The 25,751-nt window shown below is 44.6% G+C and overlaps 1 protein-coding gene across 1 annotated transcript in view; it reads left to right on the top strand.

The window, feature by feature from the left end:
• SPINT1 (serine peptidase inhibitor, Kunitz type 1) overlaps positions 1–25,751 on the top strand; it is an 87,835-nt gene that overhangs the window by 50,452 nt on the left and 11,632 nt on the right. Inside the window, exon 4 of the mRNA XM_042460138.1 lies at positions 23,986–24,121. Coding sequence (XP_042316072.1) covers positions 23,986–24,121 — 136 coding nt within the window. The remainder of the gene's footprint in view (positions 1–23,985; positions 24,122–25,751) is intronic.

The following is a 25,751-nucleotide window of genomic DNA, read 5'->3' as shown; positions in this document are numbered from 1 at the left end:
TTTCGCAATTGGCCTTCTCAGTGTAGCGGTCCCACAATCTGGACTTCCTGACGCGCTTCGCTATTAGTCACCCCCGTGGAAACATTTAAAAAAGACGGCCTAAACCCTTCCTCTCCTCTTTCGTGTCAATCCTTCACCCCTGGAAAATGAAGTGGATTACTCTGAGCCCACTGACCAGGATAGGCAAACTTTGTTGAGCCGGGTCCCAGGTTGGTGTCCCCAGACAACGGGGGTGGGGGGGTGGGGGGGACCAAAAATAATAATGAACTCAAGATGACCTCCTATTCGAGCACACCTTTCCACTGTCGGACCCCTTTTTCACAAAAATGACGGACACTGGGCAAACAAAGTGGATGATTTTTTTATAAACGTAGTTAATATAATGCATGTTTCTTAGGCCATGAATCAAATGGAGGACATTTGGGCATTATTCCTAACAGATGAGCAGAAATTAACTTCCCTTTTTCTGGCCAATCCCCCCCCCTCCCCCCATTCCCAAACAGCAAATTTGGGCATTGAACATGGCTTTAACTTAACATGGCCGCTTGCTAGTTCAGAGGCGTATTCATAAACCAAACCTCTTTTGGGTTTCAACTGAACGATGGGTTCCACATGGCTATGCATATTGAAACATGTCCAAGTGGTTTCACAGTTCTTGGCACCAAGTGTAACTTCCTCAGAAGTGGTTAACTTGGTCAATGGACTTTGGTTTTTCTTTTTCTTCACTTGCTCATAGAGTTTTTAAAAATCACAGCAATTTACCACTGCCTTGCCTCAAGGCTTTCTGATATCAATATCAAATATCAACCCATTAGGAAGCGTTAACCAAAAACACACAGAAAAAGGCACTTTGAATTCACACTCTCTTGCTTCAGAAACAATTGCGTGCAATGCCTCTCAAGCTGAAATCATATCATCAAATCATCATCATCATCATCAATCACATCAATCATCATCATCATCATCATCACACTATCACACCGTCAAAACAGGGAGACTTGTTAGCAATAAAAACAACCCAAAACACACGTTGGAAGGTGACACCTCTCAGCTTCTGAAACAGTGCATGCCCCATGCCTCTCAAGCTGACGTCATAATCATCAGCATCATCATCATGCATCATCACCACCACCACCACCACCACCACCACACTGGCATGTCAAAGCAAGGGAGACTTGTTTAGCGCTTAAAGCACACAAATAAAATATTAAAAACCGTGGGCCCTCTTGGCCACTCACCACCTCCTCCTTCCTGCTCCCCCTCCTCCTCTCCTCCTCCTCCCCTTTCCTCCTTCTTCTCCTCGCCCCCCCTCCTCCTCGTTCCGTTCTCCTCGTGCCCCTCCTCTTCCTGTCTTTCCTCCTCCCCCCCCCCCCCTCCTCCATGGCCGTGCAGCCTGGGGGCGGGGCGGGGCGGAGGAGGCAGAGGAGAAAGAGTGGGCAGCGTGGGGGCAGCACAGGGGGCGGCGCGGAATTTTCCCCCCTTGACTTCCTCCCCGCTTGCCCCTCTGCCCCAGCTCCGGCCCTCCTCTTCCTCCTCCTCAGTGTAGAATGAGGAGGAGGGCAGCTCAGTCCGTCACCCGGTCCCAGGAAGGACGAGGAGGAGGGCGGCGTCCGGTTCTTTCTGGGCCCGCCTCTGGCGGGGCCGCTCTGGCACGCAGGCCAAGTGGGTTGCTGACCCCATGGCCATTGAAGCTCTACCACAACCAAAGAAAAAAGAGGGAAAGAAAAAAGAAAAGAAGGAAAAATAAGGAGGAGGGATTAGGATTGCTGAATGATTGGGTTTTTAGATGTGTCTATTGTCCTTTCGGCCTCAGTGTCTTTTCTCTCTTTTATGCTGGTGTTATTTGTCATATGGTTTTTCAACTCTGTAAAACAAACCCGCTCGGATCTTTTGGAAAAGCGTAAGATAACTCACCTTTTATCTTCTTCTTCTTCTTCTTAGTCTTATCTGCTGGGAGCTGCACTCTCAACATCTGGACCACCACTGTTTGGGACCACTGATCTATAACGCTCATTCAGGATCTGCTGAAGCCTGCTCCCATGCGGACTCATCCATCATAAGACATCTTGTTGAAAAGCAGAAAGCTACCTATAGTTGAATCCATCAAACAATTCAAAACTACGACAGTCCCCCACAATCTTTCATGGACGTCGTTTTTCGGCATCAGCCATGTTTTAATACTATTTTTGTCGTTATTTCATCAATTTTCTGAAAATGAAGTACAAGATTCAGGAAGAAATTTCTGTTCTAAACTTTCCTCGCTCACACCACTAATGATATGATCTCCACACTATTACACATACTGTTTAGTCTTTCTCCAATTACAGATGTATAGAGATCACCATATTATTACTAAAAATCTTTTTGACAAACTCAATTGGAGAAAGAGTACTTGGAAAATGGGTCCACTGAACAAAAGTACCGGCTTTGAGTTGGCAGTAACCCTTAAGTCACATAGTTCCATCCGAAACATCTACTACATAGGAAAACAGTACCTTTGGAAAGGCACCATTTCAATAGCATCTAAGGATGATACAAAATAGCTGTGAAATCATCTTGTAACTAGTGAACAACAAGATATGGCAAAAATCAATAATATTAAGTGGGAACGGGCAAATGATTCACAGCCTTTTCCCAAAATACAAGTAAGAAGAAAAGTAGTATTACCTGGTTTGTCGGACATTGTTTTAAAAGAATGACTTTCAAATAAAAATAAAGACTTGTTTTCCAATTTAGAAATGAAATAATAGGAACTGCCATTTTTTGGCAACTGCACAACAAAAAATATCAAGGCAGAAACAAGCAGAGAGGAGAAATATGACAGATAAGAAATAAAAGACAGAGTTCACACAAGCCAGGCTGCTAGCCAGATAAGCGAATCTACAATGGTGCAGTGCCTCTCAATAGATGACAAATCGTACGCTCAAAATTACGCCTGCTTAGTAGCAGATGTGGTAAGTGAGAAATACCCAGCAGATTACTGTACTGGTTTGGACAGATGCGGCATATGCATAATACAGTATAACACGAACCGGAGTTTTTGTGTACAGCCATTTACTGTGGTAATGATGTAAAACTGAAAGTTTTCTCAGGCAACGTTGGGAATCCGGAAGTTGTTCAGTTTCCAGTGGTTTGCCCACAGGGGAAGTTAGAATTGTCGTGGTTAAACGTAATTCCCCTGCCTCACCACTAAGAAAAGGAATCTGGAATCCCGGTGCTGTACAAAGCACTGCGAAGTTTTTTTAGGTTTTTCCTTCGAAATAGATTAAGGTGCTTTTTATACAGGTGTCCAGACCAGGGTGCTCTGCCATGACTATAAATCTGTACCCTCAAAGCCTGGCAGTACAGAAAAAGAAGGAAGGGGGGGGGGAGGGGGGAAAGGGGAGGGAAAAAAGGAGGGAAAGAAAAAAAGGAGGGAGAAAAAGAAGAAAAAAGAAGAGGGAAAAGACATCTGACAGGTGGCCGTAAGGAGCCGATTCTCAAAAAGTCCTTATAACAGAGAGATGGAGAGTGGCAGGTAATTGAGAAGTCACATGGAGACCTTATTTGCAATGCAACAATGGTGTTTATGTATTTTCAGGTGGTTTATCTTTTTATACATTTATTGCCCAACGCAATTCCGGACCCTTTTCCCATTGTTATAATTCGACAAACTCTGAAAAACTCAAATGAGACCTTCTAGGTATTTTGGCATCGTTTTCAATCAAGAATCCCATGAGCACGAGGCCAAGAGGGGCTGGGCCGTCGGGAAAGATGGAGTCCAAAAGCAGGGAGCCAGGGGGGAATATGGTGACGGGGACGCAGAGTAATTATAACGGGGTCAAACAAAGGAGAAATAAAGGAACAAAAGTATATAAAAGAACAAGGTTATTCCCCTTGACGTGAGATCGAAATATAATCGTAACTAATTTGGTAGTGGGCATTTGTCAGTGCTCCATTACTAGCTGAAGAGCCAGCATTATCCAAAAACCATTACAGTGGTCATGTGGGGCCACAGGACTGTAACAAAAACGCGGTTACCCTTCCCAATAGAAATTGTGTAAGGTATCTGTTTAAGCTACTTGCATTTTTGCAATGCTTTCCTAAAACACTGCCATATGGCGGACAGAAGCTGGGAGCTAGTGGTCGGATAAGCGTCACTCTGTCACAGGTGGCACTTTGGCCGCGAACTGGCCTACCTATCCAACCTTACGAACATCAAAATGGCATCTTAAGGAAGGACCATATAAGCCTATTGATGTCCCCAATTAAGTGTTCAACTTATATGAAAAAGTATTCGTTTTAAACGAGTAATATCAAAGCCGCAAATGAAACAATTGTAATGTGGGTGTTTACTAAACAGTCCGACAAGTTAATTAGGGGGATTTAATAATAGGAACTTGACCTTTGATGAGCCGATAATGTTAAATCTGTAGCAGCCCGCGCTCACAATCAACCAACGAAGCAAACATCAACCAATATAAAAGTCCACTACTAAATTTCGAACATGTGAAATTACTTTGCCATCAGACGGACAGATGAGTAGGACGGGAAAGCTATACCTTTCTTTTAAGCCTCTCGGGGTGGAACTGGTAGTTTAAAGTCATAGGAGCAGCCCACCAAAAGGTCCATATCCTCTCGCTTGTTCTCATCCAAACAAGGCATGAAAAGGTGGTGGGGACAGAGGAAAACACTTCTCTTGAAGATCTTTAGAGCTCGACTAGGGCTCATAAAGGGTAGATAACATAAGGCCTTTCAAATAATATGGCCTCCAAATACAGGGTTTTATAGGTCATCACTATGGTGTTCACCACCAGTGACCATTCGATTACTTGTACAGTGTGCCCGCATTATACATGGGGGCGAACTGTAGCGTGGCGTGAGCGGTACGACTCAACAGCGGGGACAAACATGAGCGCAAGAGTCAACACTGTCCTCATTCAGAATTAATGGGGTGCATGCCCACCGCGGCCGTGCCCTGGTGAGCATCCCATCTGCCGTGCGCATGACCCCAGTTAAATGGATGGGCGCGCCAGCTGTGGGGCGAAATCCGCCTTATGTTGGGGGGGGGAGGGAGGGGTCTGACTTATCCCATGCATAAGTCAGTTTCCACTTTCATTTAACACAGTGATGAATGGATAATTGCAATTATTGAACCTAGTCACTTGCGTATTATAAAGAAACAACGGCGCCAATGACTGAGGCACCACAATCTGTATCACACCACCACAACAAGAACCCTTCCACCAGTGGCAAGATCAGCAATGATTCCAGGAACAAATCCTTGTTCTGTGTTGTCATTCTGCTGAGACAAGTGGCTTACTTGCCAGCGTACTTAGGGCCATAAAAGATATGATGAGACTGACTAAGTATTATAGTATTACACAACGGCTTCCACAAAATCAAAAGATTGCTGAAAGAACAAAATGCTAGAATGAGTTTGCTTCTAAAGTCCAATTAGTTGAAAGTTTTCCAGAACTGGAATACAGCCACTGCATTCAATGGGAATGTTCCATAAGTGTTTAATTTACCAAGGTCCCACTGATTCAATAATTCCCATGGCCCCACCCTTTTCCTTCCCCTAGCTGGAAACTAACAATTGAATATTAGGGCCCTATGTCCTGCCTGTCTTTGGATTAAATTTGCAGTTATTTCTGTAAGCAAACCGGAACCAGATTTACCTACTTGGTTCCAAGTTACTCTCAGAAGATACTAGATCTAAAAACCACAGTGATCGTAATATATGCAAACTATTAAGATTCAGCGTTGAACTGGGTGAGGCCTGTTATACATAAATTTAAAGTGCATACAGTTTAGAGTACATGCAAGCTCTATAAGTGTATTACATTATATGTTGTCATTTAAGAAGCGTACCTGTGATTTCCATAGGCCTTTAAACAGACAGCCAAAATAAGCTGCTTTGAGTCACAGTGAGGTATGTTGTTTCAATGAATGCATGGGGTCCTAAGAGTCCAGAAGCCACACCAAAGCAACGCTCCAGTCCTTAGGGCTCTTTGAGGTGTGACGTCTGGACTTTAGGACCCATGCATCATGAACACCATACCTCCACTGTGACTCGAAGCACTTTATTTTGGCTGTCCTGTTAACAGGCCATAGTCCCTCCTATTCCCTGCCTGGCACCAATCGACTTAAATTTGTCCCACCTTCAAAATAGTACATGGGGTGGGCAGTGTATTGTAGTAATAAGAATTTGCAGGATAACACGTTAAGTCTTCATTCACTATAGTTGGTTGCAGCAAAGATTCCAACTTTGGCCTTCGACTTACCTTTAATCTTTCAGTTTGTTGGTTTGTTTTGTGTCGGCAATAAAATAAATGTGGTGATTTGTCATCTGGAAAGAGTGGGCAACCCTGAACCATCACTATCATGTCTTTCGTCAGTCGGCATCCAGACTTTTGAAGGCTACACATTGTCAATTGCACTTCACAAACACATCTCACAGGCAGGGAGAAACCCTTTACATATATAGGGTTACTCCGATCTTCCGATACTCAGAAACCACGTAGTCAGCCCCACGCTTTTAGATTATGCTCTGCCTGGGCAAGGATTACATCTCCTTAAGCCGCAGTAAGAAAGCTAAAGGTACTTAATTCCTAACAGCCCGGCAGACTATTAACAGCTCATAGAATGTACATGCATGTGGCTTGCATGTCTCACATTTTTTTTTTAGCCTAGAGCAAAGTCTCAGACATCCACAAAGCAGAAAGTTCTCAATGTAAAGGTGCTATTGAAAGCACAATGTTTTACCGTCATGAAAGCAAAAACTTTCTTTCTCCGCAACGACTGCTAAAATAGCTCGCACTGAAAGCAAAAAAAAAAAAAGAACAAAAAACCCTGGTAAACTGTATAAAAATCCACAGTAGAGGGTGGCAATGATTTGGGAACAATGTGCTTGTTCACAAAATCCAACGTGTAAAACAAAAGTGTCAAAATGTTTAAGTCAATAATAACACTTAATTTCAGAAAAAGACTTCCCCTTCATAGACGATAGCAATTAGAGAACCGAGTGCCCAAACTCAGTGGCACCTGTGCCCGGGAAGGAGGACTTCTGGGGAAATGGGGCGTTCTGCCTTCTGGGGGAAGGAATTTTCCAGGGGGGAACACAGGTACAATCGGATCTCTGCCTCAGGCCTAGGAATAGCAAACAAACCCCCCCCCCATGAGAACTTGCCAAGAAAACCCCATGATAGTTTTCACCGTAGGGTTGCTGTACATGCGGAAATGACTTGAATGCAACACCACACAAGTCATGCTCTCCTCAGCCCCCCAGCCATCAGGTGGATGGCAAATGAAAATGCCCCTCTATGTATCGTTGATAGTTTCACCTTAGGGTCCAGCAAGGGAATCGGCTCTAGGAAGGGAGGGAAAGGTGCTAGAGCTCTGGTCCCGTAAGTTTGAAAACAACTTTGGAGGCACACACACAACACCATAATAAATACAAGAACAAAGAGAGACCAATGTTTGAGCTTGCAGCTCAAGGAGACCAGGGCTCAAATCCATCCCAGCTCAGTCATGAAACCAACTAAGGAGACCTTGGGCAATCAACATTCTCTCGAGAACTCAGAGGAAGGCAAATAAGCAAAAATCCTTCTTAATGAAAAGCTTGCTAAAAAAACCCCATGACAGGTTCACCTTAAAGGTAGCCATAAGTGGAAACAACTTGAAGACACAAAACAACAATAAGGAGGCCTCAGTACCAGAAATCCCTATGTAGCAAGGGGTGGCCTTCCCGCCGCTGACAATCTTGCTAAGAAAATCCTGTAACAGTTTGTTTGTGACTAGTCTCCAGGAATCAGGGTGTCAATTCCCCATAAAGCCACAGAAACCCACCAAGTAACCTTGGCCAAATCAAACAACTCTCTAACCGCAGAGATGGCAATGACAACCCCTCTCTGATAAAAAAAATTGGCAAGAAAATCCTATGATTAGGGTTGCCAGAAATGAACTGAAGAAGGCACCAATGCACAGCAACAACCCAAGGCACACACTGTCCTCAGGCCTCAGATACGAGTAATGCAAATCCTGATAAGCTTACCAAAGAAACCCTTGGTGATAAAGAGGGTCCCCTTAGGGCTTGCCAGAGAACAACTGTTAAGGCACCACCATTGCCCCCCACACATCTGGGGGGGGGAGGAGGATGATGAGAAAATAATGGCGTCCCCCAGGGGAACTGTGCCCGGTGGGGGGGGTGGGAAGGGTTGGAGAGACCAGGACTTCTGCCTGAAGGACGATCTTCTGGTCAGAAGGGCTGGGGCTTCCCCCAGAAGGGTCCGTGCACTTGCCCCCTCTTTGTTGTGGCGCACTTGTGGTCTCTGTGGGAGAATTGGACTTGCAGCAAACCAAGCTGGGCTGGACCATGTGCATTCCTTCCCCGCCCCTCCTTCCTGCGGCCACTGGCGTCCCCGACGATGGCTTCATATGCCCACAAACAGCCATGCATGCCATGGGTTAGCTCCAACAGGAGCTAGAGAGATAGGAAAGTAAGTATTCGTGTGTGGTGTGTGCGCGCTGCGCGACGTGCCTTCATGTTGCTTGAGTCAACTTATGGCAACCCCATGATTTTCACAGGGTGTTCTTAGGCAGGACTACCCAGAGGTGGGTTGTCAGTTGCCTACTTCTGAAATATAGCCTACAAAGCACCTAGTATTATTGAAACTCTCCACTCCAAGTATTAATCAGGGCTGAACCCGGCTTAGAGTCCAAACTCAGAGGGGCTCTGGTTCCTTTACAGAGTAGTTGAAAATACATATCCCCAATCACCACAGACACCAAGAGGAGGCGAGTCTGAAAGCATTGGTGAATGTGGAACCACTCACACCGGAAATAATCCGTATCCACTTAATATATTCCGGGGAAGGTACTCTGAGTATTGGAAATAACTAGCTTAGCAATTAACTGGCTTCTCAATTGTACCATCCTTTAAAAAAAAAAACACCCTGTTTAACTTCTGATTTGAAAATGTCTTTATAAAAATATATATTTTAAAACAGGCATACAGAAAGGTAGTGGCCCAATCTTTTAAAAAGTGGATTAACTTAAGTTGTCTTGTGGATACTGGCAGGCTTCCTAATCTTCAATCAGCTTACTAGAACAATACCCTACCAATGTGCAAGACAGGGAAATGTGAAGGATAAATTCCTGAATGTACAGAGAGGTGCTCCTGAGCAAAATTCTAGAGGCCCAGAATTTGTTTAGGGGCTCAATCTAGCCGTGATGGCTTGATGCATAGCCATGGTTCAAAGGGGCATAAATCCATTCATTGTTTTTAATCTGAAGAGTAAAGAATCGTCCAAGAAGGTGCTGAAACTATTGGAGAATAATGGCCCAGGACCCAGACAAGCTACTCCATTAAAGGTAGGAAATCCAGAAATGGAACAGACCTGAATTATTCGTTTACTCGGACTTTTAGAGAATTCTTCTTGAGAAGTGGCACAGAGGAAAATATTGCAATAGAGGATAACAGCAGCTAGATGATATATGAACAAAGAGGGAAAGTCCAACAATCCTTCCGTTTGTGAGAAGACTGATGTTAGAGGATATGACGTAGCAAGAAATGGAATGTTGACTTAATCATCCAAAACCACTGTAGAAATAATCCATTTTGAGACCACTTTCTGGCCTGGTTCAGGTGCGGAGGAATCGTGGGAATATGTAGTTTATTGATGCAACGAGCTATCTACAGAGAAGAATAAATGTTTTTTCAGAAAAGACAGTTCCTGAGGGAAGAGGGAAAGGGGAAAAAGGGAGGAAAGAGAGAATGAAAAGGAAAAAGAGAAAAGGAAGGAACGGGGGGGTGACAGGATAGAATAATATTCATAATGCAAGCCCCTATTCATCCTATTGGCTGGGAAACAAAGGATTAACAACCTAATTGAACAGGGACTGAGGCCGCATAAGACATAAAAATAACAGATGACGACAAGAAAGACAAATATCGTATACCCGGATTAACAGCTCAAACATGTTCACAAAACAGAGGTAACAGGGTATATATTCCGGGGCAATTTATATGTATTGTAAGATGTAAGTAATGTTTTATATGTTGTAATTAAATTGTTCTGTGGTGTTAGTGTTTCTAGTATATTTTGATATGTCAATGTTCGTAAAAAAAAGGGGGGGGGAGACCCTTGCACAGTGCCCCAAAACTGGTCAGACACAGAGATACAGACAGCTCTTGATTTGATCATAGTTCATGTGAAGAAAGAGTGAACGGGTAGTGGTGGGCAAAAGGCTTGTCATCTCTTAGACAGCTACATACGAGAACTAGGCCTCTTTAAAATATCTCCTGTCGACCCTCCATTACCACTGAAGCACTCTCCAGATATAAGTGTCCATTCGTAGTTTCACAAGTCCATTGTCCATCAAAAACTTTCAGCCCCTCAGTGTCACAGGTTCCATTAGGCGCACCTTCAATGTCCATCCCACACTGGGGCTAACAGGGGGATGAGCGTCCGCTGGAGAAGAATTGCACAAAAAACATATATTAATTTTCATGTTTGTTTCCAATTTCGCTGTGATATGTCTCCCAGCAGGAATAATCATTAAAACACTTTAAAATAATAAACTGAGAATTATGACATACTAGATCCAATTATGAAAAAGAAAGAACCCCCAACTCCCACACTAACATAAAAGCAATAGTTTACAACTGTCCCCTGTTCAAATGGGATGCTTCGAGATAAGGCATACTTCACTTCTAAGTTTGTTTTCATTTCCTGGGGCCGGGTTCCTTGACCACGCCACTCCTCTTCCCTTCCATTTTGCCGGCCCTCTCCGCAACGGCATTAGTAAAGCAGTTCTAATGAGGGAAAGAGAAAGAAATGAAAGAAAGAGAATGGGAACATGCCGTTCGACTACTAACGCCGCGTTTGCTATTGTAGAGGCCACAACGAGGGTGTTGCCGGATCAGCTGCGTTCTTCCCCACAGCTTTCTGGATTCTCTCCAAGAAATAATATTAAGGGCGTGGACTGTAATTTCGTTTTTAGTTTAGCAGTGACCCCACCTCTGACACCTTTATATTGGGGGCCTTGCCTGGACCTAAGATGCAGTGAGGGGAATTAAAAGTTTACTATTTGGACACTTTTACTAGAAGAAAGGTGTTTTTTTCAGACTAGAGGAAGTAAGACTCTCAGCTTTGCCCCCGATCCTAAACACAACCAATGGATGCCTATTACAAGAAAAAGAGTGTCCACTGAAGCTTAAGAAGACTTCGATTACGTAAGAGCGTTTGACGTGAAACAGACTACATGGAAAGTGGTGCACTCTCCATTTTTGGGAGGTCGTCAAACAAAGAAGTTGGATGAGCATCTTTCAAGGGTGCTTTAAGTTGGTGTATTCAAGCAGGGTAGGAGGCTGACTGATGACCCTTGTGGACACCTTCGGATTCTTTCTGCGACTGTATGCGTGCTAGTCTATGACATTTGCTACTTGGGTTTTTTACTAGGAAGTCGGAAATCCCACAGTGCAAGACAGCATCTCAGTGTGTGCCAAGTGAAGGGCTCATACTTCAACCTAAAGAAACAGATTGCACCTTAATTTTTTAAGGCGTTGTAGAGGCTTTTCGCATACAAAAATCCCAAAATTCCACCCCTGGTTTTTCACCACAGAGTATCCACAGGCAGATAACTATTTTCTTAACAGAGCAAGTTTTAGGTGTTGAAGATAAAGCCCCCCCCCCCCTTTCTTACAGAGATAACTAAATTGCAAATGTTTCTTTACCTCTCTAATTTTCAAGTAATTTAAAAAACTGTTATTCTAGGACAATGGGAAGACATGAGGAAGTAATAACATATTTAGAAGGTGGAATTTCCAGCAAATTCTTCCCGGATGTTCTGAGTGTGCGGGGCGGATTATATGGGGCGATGCGGTCCCTCAAGTAACTCGGGCTCAAGCCATGTAGGGCTTTATAGGTAATAACCAATACCTTGTATTGTGCCGGAAGCGAATAGGCAGCCAGTGCAGATCTTTCAGAATAGGTGTTATCTGGTCAAACCTGGAAGCACCGGTGACCAATCTGGCCGCCATATACTTTGTACTAACTGAAGCTTCCGGGCTTGGTACAAGGTCTGCCCCATGTAGAGTGCATTACAGAAATCCAAGCGAGAGGTTACCAGAACATGTACCACCGTTTCAAGGTCCCTTTGGCCCAGGTAGGTTCGCAGTTGGCGTATCAACCGAAATTGATAGCAAGCACTTCTGACCGTCGCATCCACTTGAGATGTCAATTGCAGGGACGAGTCCAGAAGTACTCCTAAACTGCAAACTTCAGGGGAAGTGTGACCCCATTCAGGACAGGTGGACAAATTTCCTTCCCCGGGCCTGGGGAGCCTATCACCAGTACTTCCGTTTTCTCTGGATTCAAACTGAGTTTGTTTTCCCTCATCCAGCCTATTACCGACTGTTGGCCAATTCCTGTTGGCCAAGCTGGCTGAGGCTTCTAAGATTTGGAGTCAAAACATTCTGGAGGACTAAAGTTTAGGAACCACTGTTACAGATGAATAAACTATATGTCCTCAGGCTCTTTACAGGTCATTGTGTGCATATGTAGGCTATTTCAGAAAAGCTGAATGAATCTTATGTCCCCTACAATATAATATTTGTGACAGATCTGTTTCTTGATCTAGGCCAGGAGTTCAGAATTCCCCAATCACAGACAAATTCAGGACTTATGATAGACTGGGAGGGAGTGCAAGAAAGTATGCTTCATATTTTCTAAGCCTAGTCTGAATCCAGATTGTTGTTTTCAAGGCCTCCGCGTCTACATTACCAGTTGCTGTGTTACTTGAAAGGAGTGTCAGTATGCCTTTATTACCCTCCAAGTAAAGCATTACAAGGAACACTTGTACTTGTAACAAGTCATTTCCCACCTCTGTCTATCAGAACAGAAATACAACAGCATTTAACTCTTGTTGGGTACAAATATGTTCGATAGTCCTGATGAGAAATCGGTACCAAGGACAAGAGGCCACTGTCAGAACTGAATTTGGAGAAACAAAGTGGTTTCCAATAGGTAAAGGTGTCAGACAAAGCTGCATCTTATCACCCTGTTTGTTCAATTTATATGCTGAAAACATTACAAGAAAAGCAGAGTTAGACTCAGAAGAAGGAGGAGTGAAAATAGGAGGAAGGAACATCAACAACCTAAGGTATGCAGATGACACAATAATACTGGCAGAAGATATCACAGACCTGGAACAGTTACTGAGGAAAGTCAAAGATGAAAGTGCAAAGGCAGGATTAATGCTGAACATAAAGAAAACAAAATAATGACCACAGAAGAAATACATAAATTCAATCTAGACAATGAGGAAATTGAAATAGTCAAAGAATTCCCATACCTGGTGACTGCAGTCAAGAAATAAGAAGAAGACTAGGAATGGATAGGATAGCTAGGAATGAACTAGAAAAAATCCTGAAGAGTAAAGATATACAGATGAGGACTGAAGTCACAATTGTTTAGGCCATTGTATTCCCCATCACCATGTATGCATGAGATAGCTGGACAGCAAAAGAAGCAGCCAGAAAGAAAACCAATGCATTAGAGATGTGGTGCTGGAGAAGAATGCTCAGGATACCGCGGACAGCCAAAAAGACAAACAATGGGTCCTTGAACAGATCAAACCAGAAATCTTCTTGGAAGCCAAGATGATCATGTAGAAGCTGTCATACTTTGGCCATATAATGAGAAAGCATGGATCACTAGGAAAAAAACCAATAATGCTAGGAAAGGGTAGAAGAAGGAGAGAAAGATTGCATGCCAGATGAATGGTCTCAATCGGGGGGGGGGGGGCACAGATATGGGTTTGCAAGGCCTGAACAGAGCAGTGGAGGACAGGGAGTCTTGGAGGTTTCTCATCCACAAGGTCGGCGTGAGTCGGCGTCGATTTGAGGCTAGTAAAAACAAGGTCTGGAGCCTAACTCAAAAGATTAGGCTGTAGGAAATTGAGAATAGGCAGAAGACTCTTGTGCTGGGTGAATTGCCTTTATATCAGTGTAACCTGCCTTCTGCTGCCTGAGAAAAATTGGAGGAGGAGATCATGCCAGATCCAACTCCTGCAGCCCAGGGATGCAACCATCAGAGCAGCATAAAATTAAATGAGGGCCAAAGTAGATGTAAGTAATTTCTAATATCCTTGGCCTAGAAGGGATCAGTGAGTTAGGACTGCAGGCTAAGACTTTTAGCATTAGTTCAAGAGAAAGAATGATAAAACGTTGATCTTAGTGAGACTTAGGTACAGATTGGACTGTGGCAGCTTTCTTTTTTGGTTGTCATGACCTATGCAAATCGTAGCTTGTGGGGCCAGTCAGGCCACCTTATTAAGTCCAGTGCCTTTGTTTCCTGCCCTAAATTGTTGTATAATGTCACTTACCTGTCCCAGAAATGGTTACAGATTCTGATGACACAGAATGAATATGAAGCTATAACGTTCTGATGGCATAAATGAGACACAATGCCACCATAATGTGTGAATCAATGAATTGTGTTTATCACTTACAGGCCTTTATTTAGACATTGTAGCCTGAATAGGGTCTGTGTGACATGCACATAGGATCCAAGGGTGGGCATTGTGGACCTGGTTCTTATGTTCAGGTGTGGCCCCTTCAGGGCAGACCAGAAAAAATATTGTTGGATTACAGTTTACGGGACACACGTACATAGAGATGTGGGGTAGAAGTTTTTCCACATAATTTTTCCAAATCTGTAGTTTTCCATGGAAATGTTTTCACATTGTGTGTGTGTACACACACATAAAATATTTATTCATAGATGGGCTAAATATAAGTTATAAGTTAACTTCTATGTATTCTTCTAAATAGACAAGCATTGACAAATCCTAGTGCTCAGAGAAAGACTAACAGATGAATGCATTGTTAAGTTTGTTTCTAATTTGCAAAATATTCTGCCCCACAATCAGTCAGAAATGTTTGTGCATGTGCCTTCAATTTGCCTGTCAACTTATGGCAGTCATTGAATTTCATAGGGTTTTCTCAGGCAAAGAATACTCAGAGGTAATTTTACCTGTTTCTTCCTCTGAAATATAGCCTATACAACACCTGGTATTTATTGGCAGCCTCCCATCCAAGTGTTAACCCGAACTGACCTTGTTAGCTTCAGATGGATATGGTGCCTTTAGGATATTCAGATTCTCTTCAGTCACAAATACAGGTAGTCAAAATAATATGTGATAAGTTGTTTGTGCCCATTGAAACAGAATGTTCAGCTAGTTGTACAGGATCAAATATTTATCAACCTCAAATGAAACTGATAAGTACAGTAGTGTCAAGAATAAGTGAATGAAGCTGAAGGTAGTCCATTTTATCTCAACAAAAGAAAGGTAAATTGTTAAAGTTTAATATTAGGTACAGCTCTTTTTAGGTATGTGCCCTAAACGTTAAAAGATACATTAGGTATTTGACTTTCTTTAGGTATTTGTATTTTTTAAAAAACTGTTCTTTCAGGCATGACGGGTTTATTGTGTTAAATTTAAGGGAACTATGAGCCCATACAGACAAGCCAAGATAAAGCTGCTTCAGGTCACTTTGGAGGTATGCTGTTTAAATGCTGCATGTGTCCTAAAAGGCCAGAAGCTGTTCCAAAGCCATCAGCATTGGTGCAGCTTCTAGCCTTTTAAGATGTGTGTATCATTTAAACAGCATACCTCCAAAGTGACCCAAAGCAGCTTTATTTTGGCCTGTCTGTACAGGCCCTATATGACATTTTGTTTACATTATAACACATATTCTAATAAAATAATTTCTACATAAATTTTTTAATGTGTTTGAATATTTTAATGTGCTAAATCAGATAACATTATTTGGAGCTGTAGATACAAATACATAACATTTAAATACATTTAAATACACAAAAGGACACATGCACACTGTTTTATAACATTAAAGTATTCTGAGGTTTCAGCAGTGCTTCACATATTAATATTTTTAACAAATCTGTATCATTTATTCTCAAACCAAACTTGAGTAATCACATATTTATCAAATTGGCAGTGAAGTGAGACCACTCAGAAATATGGCAGTACATTCTGGATACAATTGACCATCTGTATTCAGGGATTCTTTATCCATGGATTCAAGCATCCACAGCTTGAAAAATGTCCAACCAACACACACACACACACACACACACACACACACACCCCAAAATGCAAACCTTGATTTTGCCGTTTTATATAATTTTACTATGCCATTGTATTTATGGGACTTCAGCATCCATGGATTTGGGCATCCACAGATGGTCCTGGGACCAAACTAAGGGCCTACTGTACTTGTAGACCCTCCCCCCCAAGATATACAAAAGCGTATTCATCTGAAAACCAGGAAAAAAAGGACTGGTGGGGAGCAGTATACCCCCACACTCACTAAATAGAGCCAAACAGGAAGTCATTCTTATCTGATCAGATAGTAAGTGGGGGAAGATTTCATGATCAGGATGAGTATCTAAGATTCCTTGCCAAGGATCAAGATTATGAATGGCTTGGACTCCATACTGCACAGGCAAGAGAAAGACATGTTCCTTAGAAACTCATATTCTTCTTCGTGGTCTCTGCGAATCACACAAATGGGTTATTTCTGCGCATGCGCAGCAAACTCGGAAACTTCTAGAATCTCTGGGCAGAAAGTCATGTAACTTTCTGCAGCACTTTGCAACTTTTTGGCGGTAGCCCCGCCCATCCCGTATATAAAGCCCCTGGTGGCCCGCTCCTCTTCAGTTCCTTCATTCCGCCGCGCAAGCAGCTCGAGGAACTTCGCTCGTTAGCACCATACAGAATCTCTTGGACATTTGACCACGGACCGGACTCTACGATTCTTTTGCCTAAAGATTCGGACTTGTTCCACTCTCCTCTCTACGATTTTGACCGCGGACTGGATTTGACCATTCTCAATTCCACCGGATTGGTAACGTCTTCTTCCCTGCAATGGCTTCCTTTAAGCAATGTGTGAAGTGCGGGGTCAAATTCCCTATATCGGACGGACACGATAAATGTGTCCTGTGCCTGGGAGAGGGCCATATCCCCGGGTCTTGCAAGTTCTGCAAGGCCATGACGGCTCAGGCGCTAAAAAATAGAGACCAAAAACTCAAGGCGTCTCTATATGATAAGGTCTTTTGACCTGCGCCCTCTGAGGCCCAACCTTCCACCTCAGATGCTCCTAAATCAAAGGCGGACAAGGCTTCAAAGAGGGCTCATGCCGAGAAACAAAAGCCCCCTAAACCGCCTAAAGAAGGACGGGAGCCCAGGAGAGCCAGATCAGCGTCTCCGCCACCAAAGACCAGACGCAGGGGGCCCCCGAGCACTGTGTCGGTGCCCCCACCGAATTCACGTCCCGTGGATACTCCAACTCTAGAGCTCTCCTCTGGCTCGGCGCCTCCACCGCTTGAACCAAGGGTCCTCGTCTCTTCCCATCTTGCAGTCCAGGACCCAGACTTACAAATAGTCAATTTGAATAACTCATCGGAGTCCGAAGGTGAAATTCCGGACTCAGACGCACCACTTTCCCCCCAGAGGCAAAGACAACCGTCTCACTCACCGTCCCGACCTAGACGGGATAGAACCTCGCCTGTGACAAGAGACAGAGCCACACTGGGAACTGAGGCTGATGAAGCCCTGGATAGGGACCGCCGTGATCGTTCCCCATCATGTGAACAACCAGATAGAGCTCTTTTTGATACTTACCCTGACCTTGTTTTTGATTACCATACGGGTCAGTACTTGTTGCCAGTGGACGCAGACCACCTGCGCCGTAAGATTCCGGGGCCTACTAGAGTGAGGCTTCACTCTCCTCAACGCCCTTCCACCCTTGACAGGCCGGAGGACTTGACCAGACGTCATACCCCAACCAGGGAGCCGTCACCATTGAGCCTTAGAGACAGCAGATCTCCTTCTGTTTCTCGCTCACGTTCAGCATCTCCTTCCGTTCAACTGGAAGTGGACCAGTCGATGGCCTTCGGCATACCAGATGCCCCATCTCCGACGGACGATGTCCGTTCCTTCTCAGACAAAGTTATCAGGATGGCCGACCCGCTCAAACTGGAGGTGTCCCATCCAAAAGACAACGCACTCGATCCGGTAGAACGCCGGATCCATGGCTGTGTTCCTGCTCCACCATCCCTGGCATTCCTACCTTCACTGGAGAAAATTGCCAAGAGGTCATGGGATACACCAGCATCTATAGCCTCTACGTCCAGAAAGATAGAGAACCTCTACAGGGTCACACCCTCGGGACCGGCTTGGCTGTTTAATCACCCCAAGCCCAACTCGGCCATAGTAGAAGGTTCTCAGACCTCGTTTGCCGCACGCCCCTCCTCGTCCCCCATGGACAAGGAAAGTAGGAAGATAGATGCCCTGGCAAAGAAGTTTTATGCCTCTGCTGCACTTGACATAAAGATTGCTAACTATGCAGCATGCATGGGAGCTTATGTCCAGCTCCTCATGGAAAAGATGGACCCCGTCATCAGTGAACTCCCGGATGACAAGAGGAGGATCATGATGGCTATCCGCAATGAGGTGCACTCTGTTGGAGGTCAACAGATCATTTCAGCAAGGCATTCCACTGACTGCTCTTCAAAGATCCTCTCGGGCTCAGTGGCTCTCAGATGTTACGCTTGGTTGCGTTCATCGGACTTGACCCCACAGGCCAAAGCAGCTATTGAGGACATGCCTTTCGACAACTCTGGCCTGTTTAACAGGGAAACGGATGAAAAATTGAGCTTCAGATATAGAATGAAGACGGCTGCCAAAAAGCATGGAATGTCCACTTCCAGCTCTATGCCTCAAAGACAGCGCTATAGTGGCCAATGCAACTGGTTCCATCACGGTCAACAGCGCTTCCACCAGTCTGAACGTCAGTTTCATCCCCAGGATTCTACTCATCAAGTTGGACGTCCTAGGTCCCCATCCCACCAGGACCGTCGCCAACAGCCACAAGGCCGCTACCAACAGGGCTACAAAAAGAAAGAGACCAGAGGCAAGAAACGATTCTGAAGTCCTCCTGCGCACTTCGTCACCCCCCCCAGCAAATAGTCTACAGCCCTTCTTTAACACCTGGGCATCCATTACTACAGACTCTTGGGCTCTCAACATAGTTCGAAGGGGTTATGCCCTAGAGTTTTCTGAGCTCCCCACCACCGGAGCCATCATTACCACCGTCCCCTCGGACACCCTTCTCGACGAAGTGCGCTCTCTCTTGGCCAAGGGCGCTATCGAGCCCGTACACCCTTCTCAGGCTCAATGCTGTTTTTTCTCTAAGTACTTTATTGTCCCTAAGAAACCTGAGGGCCTTAGGCCTATTTTGGACTTACGTACACTAAACTCCTTCATAGTGTACAAGCGCTTCAGGATGGTAACTCTCGCTTCTATTCTACCACTCTTGCAGAAGGACTCCTGGTTCGCCACACTCGACTTGAAGGATGCCTATTTTCATATCGCGATACGAGACGATCATCGCAGATTCCTCGCCTTCACCGTCGGACCAGATTTCTTTCGGTACAAGGTCCTCCCCTTGTTTGTCGTCAGCGCTGAGGGTCTTCACAAAGTGTATGGCCCCCGTCGTCGCTTATCTTCGCCAGCAGGGAATTGTAGTCTTCCCCTACCTGGATGATTGGCTATTCACCGCACCGTCAAGAGAGTCCCTCCAGCACCAGATGGACTTTGCCCAGAACCTTCTGGCGTCATTAGGACTTCAAGTCAACCTCGATAAGTCACATTTGACTCCATCCAGACAGATCGATTTCATAGGAACACTACTGGACTCGGAGTCAGCCAAAGCTTATCTCCCACGGTCCAGATTCCAAACTCTAGCAATCGCCATACGAGCTTGCCTACGGTACAGACATTTACCAGCCCGTGTAATACAAGTGGCAATGGGACATTTAGCCTCCACAACCTTTGTCACAGCCTGGGCAAGACTGCGCCTCAGGCCCGTACAATCCTGGTTCCTGTCCGCCTTCGATCCGGTAAGGGACCATCCGGACAAGATTCTCACCATCCCAAGAAAGGTCCAAACTTCCCTGAGATGGTGGCTCCAACCGGACAACGTATGTTCCGGTATACCCTTCACTCCGCCCCAGCCAGAGATAACCTTGACTACGGACGCATCCCTACAAGGATGGGGAGCCCACGCGATGGGCCTGACCGTCAAGGACAAATGGACTCGCAAGGAATCAAGTCTCCACATCAACGCATTGGAGATGCTGGCGGTAGAAAAAGCACTCAGGGCCTTTCAGAGTCTACTCTTTGACAAGGTGGTGCTCCTCCTAACAGACAACACCACAACTATGTACTACCTCAACAAACAAGGAGGTACGAGATCAAGGACTCTCCTAGACATCACACTTTGAGTCTGGGAGTGGTGTATTCATCACAGCATCCTGCTTCAGTGCATCCATCTCCCAGGGGACGAAAACAACCTGGCGGATCAACTAAGCAAATCTCCAACGACATGCCACGAATGGAAACTACACCCAGACGTAGTCTCCTCCCTCTTTCAACGGTGGGGCACGCCGACGGTGGACCTATTTGCTTCCCCCAGCAATGCCCAACTGAACAAATACTGCTCACGGGTTCGTGCACCAGGCTCTCTGGGAAATGCCTTCCAGTTTCAATGGGCGAACCGCTTCCTTTACGCGTTCCCCCCCTTTCCACTGGTGACCAGAGTACTTGCAAAGATGTGAACAGACTCCACGGATGCCATCCTGATCACCCCGTGGTGGCCCAGACAACCATGGTTTGCCCCCCTGCTTCAACGGGCCCAAGATCATCTTCGCCTAGAGCACCGGACCGACCTACTTTCCCTCCACGACGGGCAAGTTCACCACCCAGAGATGCAGTCTCTCCCATTGGTGGCATGGAGGATTCGATCCTAACTTCACTCCCACCAGGAGTACAAGATATAATTAGGGCAGCTCAGAGACCGTCTACCCAAAGGTCCTATGCCTACAAATGGGACAAGTTCCTTGCCTTTTTACAGACCAGGGACGTTACACCATCCCGGGTTTCCATCCCAATAGTCCTGGACTTCCTCATGACACTGGCTGACGCAGGTCTCTCCTTCAGCTCTATTAGATGCTACCTGTCCGCCATCTCTTCACACTATTTGTTTCGGGACAAACCCTCCTTATTTAAGGATCCTCTTATAAAGAGATTCCTTAAGGGATTTAATAATTTGCACCCGCCGGTCCTCGACCCCCCGCCACAGTGGGATCTAGACACTGTTCTGGCTCGTCTAGTCTCCAAGCCCTTTGAACCCCTAGCTACCACGGACCTTAGACTTCTAACTTGGAAGACAGCCTTTCTGGTAGCTATAACATCAGCCCGACGGGCTGGTGAACTGTGTGCCCTTAGAATGGACCAACCCTTTCTCCGTTTCCACAAAGACAAGGTGGTTCTCCGTACTGACATTACTTTTTTGCCAAAGGTGGTGTCTGCTTTTCATATGAACCAGGACATTGTTTTGCCCACTCTGGCTCCTAACCCGACCACAGACTCTGAACGTCAGCTCCATGCACTGGATGTCCGCAGGGCACTGGCATTCTATTTGGACAGAACGTCTGCTTCCAGGCGTTCGGAGAGACTGTTTGTGTGTTACTCCGAAGCCAAGAAGGGGCTTCCAGGTTCACCGCAGAGGTTCTCCAAATGGGTGTCCAACAGCATCCACCTCTGCTACGAACTGGTAAGCCCTTGCCAGGCCGGGTTAGAGCCCACGCAACCAGGGCGGTAGCAGCATCCTCGGCTTTTTTAACAGGGATCTCACTCGAGGATGTATGCAAAGCTGCTGTCTGGTCCCAGCCATCAACATTTATTAAACACTATAGGCTGGACGCCAGGGCCAGGCATGAAGCAGCTTTTGGGAGGGCGGTGTTACTCTCTGCCATGCACTAAACCCTGAAACCTTGGCACTGTTAATAAATTACACAGTTGTTTGGTTTACATACTTTATTGTTGATTGTTTCATTGTTGCTTCTTGACACTCCCTCCTCCATTGACCACAGCTTGCTAGTCTAACCCATTTGTGTGATTCGCAGAGACCACGAAGAAGAAGGACAGGTTGCTCACCTGTAACTGTGTTTCTTCAAGTGGTCATCTGCGAATTCACACAAACCCACCCATCCTTCCCCTCAGTGTCTGCTCATTTAACAACGCTTGTGGTCGCGCTGTTTGCGGCTCATTCGGAACTGAAGAGGAGCGGGCCACCAGGGGCTTTATATACGGGATGGGCGGGGCTACCGCCAAAAAGTTGCAAAGTGCTGCAGAAAGTTACATGACTTTCTGCCCAGAGATTCTAGAAGTTTCCGAGTTTGCTGCGCATGCGCAGAAATAACCCATTTGTGTGAATTCGCAGATGACCACTCGAAGAAACACAGTTACAGGTGAGCAACCTGTCCTTACCCTTCATAGCAGACTGCTCCCTTTAACACTATATATGGGGCAATATACATTTTGTTGATGAAAAGTGGTAAGCCACCTTTAGAATAACATGATAAAGGATATTCTGTATTTGTTGTTTTCTTTGTTTTCTTTAAATAGAGGAAAGAACAACATCTACTGGCTGGGGAGGAAGGGAGCTCTAACTGTAGCCCAAGAGATCTGGAGAGCAACAGGGTGGGAAAGATTGGATGTGTAGATACTTCCCTGTTCATGAACAGTGTTGTTCCCCTGATGAGAAATGTTCACCATAGACCCCCTTTTTTGCTTCCCTTACAGTTCCTGTGGTGACCTGCCATAACAGGAACCTGTACATTAACACTGAAATCTCAGTTTTCAGATGGACCTCTGTGCTCATTCTAGAGACAATTTATTTTTTTCTGAATAAAGACAAAGAATATGTGAAGTGGAAGGCTTTCATGGCCGGCATCCATAGCTTTTTATGGGTTTTTCAGGCTATGTGGCCATGTTCTAGAAGAGTTTATTCCTGATGTTTCACCACCATCTGTGGCTGGCATCTTCAGAGAATGCTGACATGGAAGAGAGTGGGTTATATATTATACTTTGTGACCCATGTTAATCTGTGTATTGTTCTGTTGTTGAATGACAAGGCCTCAGGGTGGGAGGATATGCCAAGAGGATTAGTGTCTGTTTAATTAGTGATCATTGTTTCCTGGGAAAACTTCTGACCCTGGGTGGTTATCATTTGCATTTTGCTTGGTCTTGATTTTAGTGTTTTCAGGACTGGTAGCCAAACGTAACACTGAAATTGTGGACCATGCCAACAGCTATCAGGTCAGAATGAACAGGGAAGCCACTGAAATCCACAAATAGCAAGACAACTTTAACAGGAAAGAAGAAACACAAAGTTAGCAAAGTTTGGCTACCAGTCCTGAAAAACACTAAAAGACCCAGCAAAATGCAAATGGAAAACCACCCGAGGTCAGAAGTTTCCCCAGCAGACAATGGCCTGTTACAGACTGCCAAAATAAAGCTGCTTCTGGTCTCTTTGGAGGTAAGCTATTTAAATGATGCATGGGTCCTAAGAGTCCGTAGGTCGCACCAAAGCCACACTCCATTCCTAAGCACTGGAGTGCAGCTTTGGTGCAGCTTTCGGATTCTTCGGATGCATGCATCATTTAAACAGCATACCTCCAAAGAGACCTGAAGCAGCTTTATTTTGGCAGTCTGTAACAGACCAATGATAACTAATTAAACAGTAAACCTCTTTGCATATCCGCCCCCCCCCCAGGCCTTGGCATTCAACAGCAGAACAATACACAGATTAACATGGAAATTACTCCTCCCTACCCAGGATCACACAGTGTGTGTGTGTGTGTGTGTGTGTGTGTGTGTGTATACCTTACTCACTTTCATTCTAGCATTCTCAGATGTTGGCGAAACATCAGGAATAAACTCTTCTAGAACGTGGCCACATAACCCAAAAAACCCCACAAAAAACTAAAGACAAGGAATAGTTAAAATGCTTGCATAATTAGTGCTATTATAACCTTCTAAAACATTGACTCCCTTTTGTTTTATTTTCAGCAAGAGGATGACCATATGACACTCACAAATTTGCAGGAAGGAATGTACATCTTCCAGCTCACTGTGACAGATGCTGCTGAACAGCAGGACTCGACCAACATCACTGTCACTGTACTAAATCGTGAGCAGACAGTAGGTGGGTCATTTCAAAGAAGCATTTTCCAGTGCTAGAAACAAGAGCTGATAATCTGGCCTTTATTGATTTTGTGACTGCATACTGGCCAGGAATGGGAAGATATGAGGAACACTGTATTAGGCTATAGTTCCAGAATCTCCTAGTCAGTTGGCCATGTTGACTGGAGGGTTTGGGGAGTTGTAATGCAAAACAGGAAAGTTCCCTGCTGTGTGTAAGACAGACACAAAGTGTGATCTCGAAGGGACATTGCACCATTCTCCTTTTGGAAGTTGATTCTGTTCCTGTTCAGTGGTTTAATAAAGTCAAACATAAGATGACACTGCATTGTGAGTGTCTCTTGTTCATGAAATGCAGGCAAGGAAATGGGACAATGGTGGAAAATGTAACAATGCACTGATACCACTTCATATCTCTAAGATTGATATTTGGGTGCACCCTTCTTGTGTCCAGTCTTCCCTTCTCCAGGCCCCAAGAGATCTATACACGGGGCAGAATAAACACAGATGTTTCTTAGGGTTCAGCTTCTCCATGCTCCTCCTTCCACTAATTTAAAAAGAAACAACTATGGTTGTGCCATTTTTTAAAATCCAGGTGCCATTTTTGAAAACCTTTTTGGTATCTGGAAAAGACTATTTTATTTTCCTGGATTTATGATTTGGTATTCACTGCCATCATAATATTTACTCTTATGTGAGAAGGGGGAATGGCCTCTTATGTGTTAGGTGATTTTTTAAATCAGCATTTTTGCGTATGTGTGTAGGTTTAATAAATATATTTTATATTGGATTTTTAATTTTTGTGTGTGTAAAATATTTAAAATCTCCTTTGGCCATGTGAAGTGACATATGTTTAAAAAGCTAAATGATTCTTTCCCTCCACTGTAGGATAGACAGTAGCTTTAGGAGCAAAGTCGTTCTTGCAGTTACCATTTTCTGTCTCGACTCCCTGATGGTGGGCTAGACTGGAAGCAGGCTGTCTGTGTTCCAGCCAGAGTTCAACAACTTACTGGCAATAAGGGTCCTCTGTATTGATTTCGAAAGTGATTCCACTGTGGTTGATCTCGGGTTGTTCTTTAAGTCATTATATACTTTTATATAACACTGTATAATGTATAATTATACTTTATGCTAATCTTAACCAGTTCATTGTACACTGACTATATAGCATGCTCTACAATTCATATTTGTCACTAAAATAATATTGAACCAGTCTTCAGGAGGATTACTTTGTAACAACTGGTATAATTTGGGAATGAATTTGTTCCAGGTAATAGTTTATGAAAGGCTCTCTCTTCAGGTCAAAATCCCTGCTAAGAGAATGCCTTTTATGTAAAGATGAATACTCTTGTTGTGTGTGTTAAATTCATCTCCAATTTATAGAGACCCTAAGGGGAACCCATCATCGGGTTTTCTTGGCAAGATCTGTTCAGAGGGGGCTTGCCATTGCCTCCCTCTGAGACTGAGAAAGTGTACCTTGCCCAAGGCTAGTCAGTAGGTTTCCACGGCCAATTGAGGATTCGAACTCTGGTCTCCAGAGTCATAGTCCAACACTCATACCATTACACTACACTGGCTCTCTACTTAAATTTTGCCTCAGTAAATTCTTTGATCTTATTATTACTTTCTTTTCA

The sequence above is a fragment of the Sceloporus undulatus genome, chromosome 1 (genome assembly GCF_019175285.1).
Source record: "Sceloporus undulatus isolate JIND9_A2432 ecotype Alabama chromosome 1, SceUnd_v1.1, whole genome shotgun sequence".
NCBI classification, from domain to species: Eukaryota; Metazoa; Chordata; class Lepidosauria; order Squamata; family Phrynosomatidae; genus Sceloporus; species Sceloporus undulatus.
Note: the sequence above shows the minus strand (reverse complement) of the source record. Positions and strands in the feature narration are given on the sequence as shown.